Genomic DNA, 9,090 nt, shown 5'->3' with positions numbered 1-9,090 from the left:
AAAAATATAGAGTTCGGTGTTCCTCAGGGTTCTGTATTGGGACCCCTATTGTTTTTACTATTTGTAAATGACCTACCAGATATAGATGAGAGAAATTCGATTGAAATGTTTGTCGATGATATCAGTTACCTATGTAGCCATAAAAATAAAGAAGAACTGATAATGTATGCACAAAAAATGTTAGATGGATTCGTTAAATGGTTTAAAGATAATAGATTGTACCTAAACATAGAAAAAACGGTATTTATCAACTTTACCCCTCGAACTAAACTCAGCATGGAATCATTTCTGATAAAAATTAATAGTAAAAGTATACAGCAGGTTTCAGAAACTAAATTCTTGGGGTATGGCTTGAGAACAACTTGGGATGGGAAAGCCATACTAGTACTGTATGTAAGAGCTTGGCATCTTCTTGCTATGCTTTGTATAGATTAAGGGAATTAACTAATGCGAATGTATTAATGACCTATTATTGTTCTCATTTTTATTCCAGAATAAAATATGGTATCATTTTCTGGGGATGTTCCTCTCTTAGTTTAAGAGTGTTTAAACTCCAAAAGCGAGCTGTACGCATAATAGCAGGTGTTCAAAGATATACTCCATGTAGGAACATATTTATTGAGTATAGATTGCTTACAGTACCCTGTATTTATATTTTGGAAACACTTGTATTTGTTAAATCTAATTTGGATAAATTTCAGAGGAATAGCGATTATCATAAGTATTACACACGGCATTGTGAGAAATTTTGTATACCTAGGCATAATCTCAGTATTTGTGAACAGAATCCAGCTTACTTCGGTATATTACTATACAATAAGCTACCAAACTCCATTGGAGAACTGAAAAATATTTCTGCATTCAAAAAAAGCGTGAGAAATATGTTACTCGATAAATGTTATTATCATGTTAATGACTTCTTAAATGATAGTGAATTTAATTAATTGTATACCACCTATGATATAATTGTTCAATGACTTGTCCTATATTGAATGTTCTCAATCTAAAGGATTAATAAAGATTACTTACTTACTTACTTACTTACTTGCTTTCAAGCTGAACCAGAGGTCATTAATTCCGAAATTCGAATGGAAATTCCAAAAATTCATAAATATCTTCGGCAATAGGAGCAATAAGATTTTCAATTTTATTATGTGTTTTTAATATTCTGAAAAATATATTTTTTAAATTCATTTCCACGATTTGTTGCCCCAAAAATGAATTGTGTGCTCGAGCTGAAAGTATCGATGTGGTATAGTAATTGATAGTTGCATCAAATTTAATGCCAATAACGCTTTTAGTTTCCGAGAAAAGCTCTGGATTCTATACATTCCTAATCGTAAAGTGTGAAAGTTTCAGGGAAGGTAATTTTTTTTCTCGAAGTTTATTTCGATTTATTGGTTCACTTACAATAAGTACTCAAAAAATATATAATCTTTTACAATACCATAATCGAGAAGGATGCAATCACCTAAGCGCATGTGGCTTCTTATTGAAAATAATAAATCAAAATGAGCTTATCAGTGAAATCTTCAAAGTTGCCAATGATCCTTTCTTCGCAATTTAAGTTTAATCAACATTCCCTCTTTAAGATAACATAAAAAAAATCTACTTCTAGATTTCATTCTTTATAGAGGCTTTCATTGATGGATTACTTTTTCATTTCTAAATTCAGAATTGAAATTGTTGTAATGACAACAATATTTGAGTTCTTACCTCTTGTAGTGGAATATATTTAATTGAATACTTTTTCTCCTATGTTCAAATTTAAAACTCTCTGTTTTTTTCTATGTTCTCCTATGTTCAAATTTAAAACTCTCTGTTTTTTTCTATGTTCTCCTATGTTCAAATTTAAAACTCTCTGGTTTTTTTCAGAACAATGACTAGAATTGATTGGATACACTGACAGAGCTAGAGAAACTGTAAACTAAGTCTAGAACAGTGGGAAAAGCCACTGACTTGGCATCAGGTCCCTATTTTTGATTTTTCAAAACGTATAAGTACTTTCAGTATCCAGAGTACGCCAAAAAAGAACTCTTGTCGATAATATTATTCCTGGAGCTATTGAGCGATCATTAATTCATGTGTCAATTGCGCCGTTGGAGGTGTCACAGAAGTTCATATGAAAATATATGAGATGTGATTCATGTAGCAATGTTGTCGATCACTTTTTTAGATAGGTGAGGTGATAGGTTCCAACTATACGACACTCCTGAAATTTGGAATGAACATTCGAGTATTTTTTCACATGAAACATTTTAAGTTTCAACCTGCGACAACATTGGTAAGTAATTCCTTTTGATATTCTACCTGAATTTTCTATACTTCTGATGGCGCGATCAATATGAAATTTTGCACAACCATTAAATTGTTGATATACATGAAAGAATTATAAATCTTTTGTAACTGAAACATTGAAAATTTCTGTTGTAAATATCTAAAATGATAGAACACAATTGATCAGATAAGATCTATTCGCAGCAAAAAATAAGGATATAAGAATATCAGAAAATTAATATGAACTGAACAGATTTTTCTGACTGAATAAGGGCAATTATTTTTATGTTTTGATTCATTATTATTCATACCTAATAGAAATATTTTGAGAATTTTTTCACAAGTTGATTTGCTGCTAGCAGGGTTTCAGTCAAGGAAAAAGGAAGGGTTCGATAAAAACACAGTTTATATAAGTACACAAGATGTAGCATTTAATGCTCACGTTTCAAAAAAACACTATACAGAGGACACGGCTTTACCAAATTACTTTAGAAGGTATCTCGTCCCACAATCGTTATAATAATATATATAATATATTTATATATTCTTATGAAAAAGCGGAACACAATAAAGTTGCCTCTGATACATAACATAGAGGTACGATATCTTTCACTGATCTGTATTGATTTTAAATTTCGTATACATTGAATAAGGCGAAAATTTTCATGATGGAAAATCACTTTTAAACGAACAGCCGAAATCTTCTCGGAGGTAATATGTATTTACAAAATAGAAGAAGACGAATCTGAGGAATGTTTGAATAAGGAATCCAAATGAAGGATTCGAGATTATTGAAATTTTTTATATCAGTCCAAAGTAAAGCTTGGCTATTACTTAAAATAAAATCTTAATATTTCCGAGTAAATAATTCCTCAGGTTCGTTTAACATAAGTGAAATGCGATAAATACAATATCAACCATCCAATGTACTTACAACTGGAGAGAAAAAACAATTATTCATTCTCTAAGATTAAATAAATCAACACTGTTCACAAATATATATACAATATAAATAATTGATATATTGCACTAATTACAAATGAAATAAAGACAATTAAGAAGTATAATATTCGATTTTTCAATTGGATAGATGATAGTGCACTATCAAATTTTGAATTAAAGATTCTAAACAGGCTCGTTTCCCCCTCCCTCTGCTGTTACTAGAGAGTAATATTAATATTTACTATAACATCACTAAAGTCGTATACAAAGAGTAGCAGGTTCAAGAGAGGGTGACACTGCCTGAGAGGCAGGACTAGCTAACAACAACAAGAGTCCTTACACTCCGGAGTAACTAATCACTATGCAACAAAATCATCGTCAGGTCAACTATAAGGTGTTCATACTTAACCTAACCGATTCCACTAAAGAAAATTAGTGATAGACCGCCAGAGTCCTCGACGAAACCGTTCGCTTATTGAGTGATAGTACCCGAAATCAGGTTCTGGTTCTTCTGGTTCGGTTTCGTGGAGCATACTGCGCATCTTCAGTATACAAGATGTGAGATTCTTACATGAAAACGTGGACCACCTGAGTGACTTTGCAACGTTTTGTATACTTGTGTATTATTAGTTTTAGGAAATTCTCTAGTTTCTTAGTTACGTATATCGTTTCGTATATCTTCTTCGGGACAGGGAGACTTCTTCAGCTCTTTTCATCAAATAGCAAAAAAATCACAACAAATATAACAACTAGTAATTTACAACAGCACAACCTTTGATTAATTTATGCGTGCCGTTACTTTCGCGATTTTTTTTTTTTTTTAAGAAACGTGATGATTGTGGAGAAGTGATTAAATCAATTTACTGGCAGGGAAGAAAGGCTGATCGTTTATGGATAAAGGGGAAACGGGGATCTGGATGAATTGATTCCAGAAAAACTGAATGAAGATCAAATTTTTTTTTTCGGATATTACAATTTTACGAGAGTTTCAGAAATGATGGCGGCCGGGATATGAGATTGGGATGTTGGGTAACACATCGAGGATTCCTAAGCTACGAGACCACTTTACACGGTTGAGTTTTTGTCCCTCCATCAGGCGTTGTGATGCGCGACGACGAATTCACACCATTTTCTAATTTATGTACAGTAGTCAGCACACGAGTAAGTCTAATACTTTTTTTACAAGTCCTTCCCGTAAACTAAATACTGGGGCACTACATTTACACTTTGTACAGAGAATAATCACATTTAAGAGTTGCATATTTCTATGTCCATAGTCGTTGTTACACGCAAAGGGGAATCTGCAACAGAAAAATTGAAATTAGTCTCGTTCATACAGAATCAATTCGTCAGTCAAGACTTTATTCTTATTGAAACATGTCTGTATGTTGAGGCTAATCATCTGAACAACTAAAAGTCACATATCATCAGAAAAAATGATGGAAATGTAAACCGCTCTTTTCAAACTTTTATTCGATTTTATCTCAATCATCTTCAATCAGATCGAAAGGATGTCCAACACTTTGTTATTCATCAACAATTGGATAACCGTAAGTTACTAAACGCCAAATGATGGTATCGACTCAAACGTCAGAATTGAAGGTAAATGAAATCTTTTAATTCATTTAACCTTCCATTGATATTTTTATATTGAGGGTGTACACTACTTACATCAGTTTGAAAATTGAAAGGTTATTCAATCGTATCCCAATTATTTCAATGATAAATTTCAAAATTTGTAAATTTTTACATTCTGATGACAAAAAAAAAAAATCTTTACATTTTTTTTTGAAAAACTGTAAGGATTTATTTATCAATAAATGGAAATATTATTAAACAAGAAAGCAAACAATGAAAATTTTACTCGAAGTAGTGGTTTAGAAAAATTGGTGATTACATCTAATGAAAAAAATTCATTATTGAAATACGATTGAAAAAACTTTCAATTTGCAAAGTAATATATAACAAAAACTATTGATTTTTTCATGAAAATATTATTATTATGAAAATCTAAACTACCATACTAAGGTTTCTTCCTTCGATCAAGCATTTCCCCACATAATCAAAATGAATCTCCACTTGAAAGACCTAGTGAAAAAGGTAGTATAAACCCCTAATGTTGAAAAACGAATGAATGGTTGATTTTCCAGATTTGTCGAAAACAAATTGAGGATTTTGTACTACGTTAAAAGGTTATAATTGTCAATAAATTTCAGATCAAATACTCGAGATCGAAATAACCACCGAATTTCAAAATCCAAGTTACAAAATTTTCACGTTAAGCACTTCTGACAATAGTTTGAGTGTTGAGAATTTCTGGGTTGATTTGTATTCTACTTTTTCAACATAAAAATAAAGTAGTAGTAATAGTAAAAAAAAACATATTTTTCATGATATTTTCGTTGATTATTTCACACAATTACAGATAAATTTGTATTTTCACTTGAAAATACTTAGAAAGCGTTAATTTTCAATATTATTTCATTTGAAAGACAAATATTTCTTCTCCTTTCAACAGCAATTTTCCTTGATCTCACATAAAGTTCGAAGTTACATAATTAGACTAATGAAATAGGTTTGTAATAACTCTACTTATATATCAGATTTTATAGAAAAAAAAATAATGAATGCTCAAAAAGATTTTCTTCAACTACTTATTATATAATTAAATTTCTGTAATTAAATAAGGAAAGAAGAAACGTCAGCTAATTTGTTTCAATAATTCATAGTGGAAAAAAAAGTTCGAAAAACAAAAAATATAGAATTAAAAAACATCTTTATTGATACAAAAAAACTAATACATTCACGATAAAAAGGAACCAAGAATACAATAAAAAAAAAAGATAAATAACTACACAGTAGGTATAAAATCGTTAACAATTTTTTTTTTTTACATTTTAACAACGTAATATCCATAGCGACATATTATATCAGATATATTAACCTAATACAGACATGTTTGTCTTGAATAAGGACGGTGACAGATTCAGAACGCTTCAATGTAATCTTCACTTGAAGCTATATAGGAACTGTTACCTACCTCACAGATGGTGTCCATAGTACTCTGCGGGATAGTGTGCGTACTGGTTATGGAAGGCGGGTTCACCAGGCGGTCGATGCATCATCTGTTGTCCATCCATCATGTAGCCCATGGTGCCGTCCGGACTGTATGCTCCACTAGGACCTGCATGGGGTGAAAAGACTGAACGTTAGTGGTGTAACTTACTGTTCTCAGACAACTACTTCTGAAGGTTATTTACAGTGAGGAAAGAAGAGTGTTAAAGAATCTAGGAGTCAACCCTTTAGAGGAAATCTACGAAAAATTAGATATTATAATAAATATTTTTTCTTCTTAACTTAAAGTTAGTTGGCTATTCCGAATTTCTGATCATATTCCGAGTATAAATCTAGATTTTAGCATTTCGACGATTGAAAATAGTAGGTCGGTAGGTAGGATTAGATTTTGTTTAGGATAATTCTGGTTACTTCAACTCAAGATTTTAAGTAGTTCAGTTATCAACCGTGTGTAGCGCTATTTAATAAAAGGCCATAGTGCAATGGAAACGCCAGCGGAATCGATGTGAGCGACATAGAAAACGATGTGGATATTAAGTGAAGTACCGGAGTCTGATCCATTCAAAAGTTGTCACTTTTATTATCAACTTTTTTAAGTACAACAGTATTTTAAGAGATCCCAAATTTGATGCAGTTATTGACATCCAACTGTCGCATATGCAATAATAGTATATTAAAGCACTGTTTTTGATATTGTAACGAACTCATTACGATACTGAAATAGAGAAAGCAATCATAATTTTGGAGTTGTAAGATATTTTCATCGAACCATAATATGTCCATAACTAGACAGATAGCCCTCTATTTTTCAACAGAGTTTATTCGAAGAATATCTGACGGCAGAGTTTTTGAACCATCAAATATAGAATTTGTTAATTGTTTGGTCTTAACTCTGTCGATTCCATTTTATCGAGAAATGTATGTTTAAAAATGGAATAATCACTGCGTCGTAATTTCACATCCACGTCTCACGATTTTATAATAATATCTGGTATCGTATACGTATCTTCGGGATGCATCTCGTGGCGAAGAGCGTATAGCTGAACTCCACTCAAGGCTGCTCTGCCAGTGCTCGGCTACGTTCTCATCTCATCCGATCTCCCCTCGCCCTTGCCTGTCAACCGACAATTGCAAGACCCGGTGATGGATAGGTTCACGGTCTTTTCTATAGCTCTCGATCTATCTTTTAGGACCCGAGAACGAGGAGGACGATGCCAGCCCCAACTTCTACTTTTGGAATCGATAAAAGGCGAAATATTTTCTCAAATACATAGTCAAGGCTGCCAAAAGTGCCAGCACTTCAGCTCGGCACCCGCACGAAAACAAGTCGATCGGATGGGAGCAAGATCCTTGCTTTTACACCATTTCATGAAATATCCGAAATATTGAAACAAAAGGATTTTTGGAATTGAAAAATACATAATTTTCTGTCGAACCTGCTCCAGCAGCATCATAGCTATAGGATATTGAAATTTTTTCTTTTTTTAGAACCATTAAAAAGGTATATTATTGAAAATGATAAACATAAAAAGTGTCCTATTGAATGAGTGTTGGAATTACCTTCTGCAACGAGTATTAGACGATATTTTCTCTATTTCAGTCAAGTTTGGTGAAATATTGTCGAAATTCCATGCAAAATTCAGATTATACATCCTAGTGACTTTTGTATTGTACTTTGGCAGTTGGTGTGACTGTTACGAAAATTGACAGATCACGGAATTTGAATTGTACGTTTCGAATTTTTAAATAATTTATAATTACGCCTTGAATTTGTGAATTATGGCTGATGAAATGCATTTAACACCACCAGAATAAAGAGAAATTGCGAATAATGTTGCAATTCATTTCACTATATCCAAATCATATTATATTGACAACTGACGTCAGTTGAAATTTGATAGGATCGGAAGTCAGTGTAGACAACCACGAAACGAAAAATATAACTGAAAACGATGCTGTAATGAGTTCATTACAGCACTGTTTTTAGTATTGTAATGAACTCATTACGATACTGAAATAGAGAAAATAAGTAACGTCTGAGATCTCGGACTATCAGATTCCCCCCCGCAATTTTGAGGGGTCACGTTGAGATGTAGCATTGCGTGTGGGCAGGTCGATTTTTATTGAGAAGTAATCGAGGATAAGACAGCGAAAAACGTGCGATACCAGTTCCCTCCGATCGCGAAAATTGCCGTGGCCAAAGAGCGCCGTCGGTCGAACACTCAGGCGTCGATATCGGATCATACATGACTTTCCACTTACAAGTTATGGAGACCGTGGCCTCTGGGTACGGCCCGTATCAGACGAACAACGTTAAGCTTTAATGGAAATCACAATTCATTTAGAACAAAAAAATTAGATAAATCCGATACATAATGCGATTGATTTATTCGAGAGTGAGTTGGGCGTTTTTGAGAGCAACCTCTGGAGCTTAAAGATAGCGGAGCAAGTAGGTTTTCCGACTGTCAGAACTGGATTCCTTCTGAAATAACGGTACACGTCCGATCTTCGACACATCGAATAAACTTCAGAGTAATATAGATAGAGGGAGCATATGTAATTTTCAGGTAGCAAATTTTGTCCCCAACATGAACTATCAAATTTGACATGAAGCGCGCGGAAATGAAAACATATCAGTGATAGGATATTTAACTCATTTCGCGAGTTTCTCCACAAATGACGCTCTCTTATGTCCCATAGTTTCATATTAACTCAAAATATATTGAAATGAATACCTAAATATATCAGAAATTCAACAAACAAACTTCAAGCACGCCAAACGATGTGAAACAACTG

At 33.0% G+C, this 9,090-nt stretch overlaps 1 protein-coding gene across 7 annotated transcripts in view; it reads right to left on the bottom strand.

Annotated features, from left to right (window-relative positions):
• Positions 1–3,924: 3,924 nt before the first annotated feature.
• LOC123671710 (homeobox protein homothorax) overlaps positions 3,925–9,090 on the bottom strand; it is a 232,707-nt gene continuing 227,541 nt past the window's right edge. For 5 of the 7 annotated variants that reach the window (XM_045605697.1, XM_045605691.1, XM_045605696.1 and 2 more), the window contains 2 exons: positions 6,260–6,421; positions 3,925–4,520 (listed from right to left, as the gene is read on the bottom strand). In XM_045605697.1, the coding sequence (XP_045461653.1) occupies positions 6,261–6,421 (161 nt within the window). In that variant the 3' untranslated portion in view covers positions 3,925–4,520; position 6,260. The remainder of the gene's footprint in view (positions 4,521–6,259; positions 6,422–9,090) is intronic. The other 2 variants (XM_045605692.1, XM_045605695.1) reach the window with 1 other exon arrangement.

The sequence above is a fragment of the Harmonia axyridis genome, chromosome 1 (assembly GCF_914767665.1).
Source record: "Harmonia axyridis chromosome 1, icHarAxyr1.1, whole genome shotgun sequence".
Classification (NCBI taxonomy): Eukaryota; Metazoa; Arthropoda; class Insecta; order Coleoptera; family Coccinellidae; genus Harmonia; species Harmonia axyridis.
This window is presented reverse-complemented; position numbering and strand designations above follow the sequence as displayed.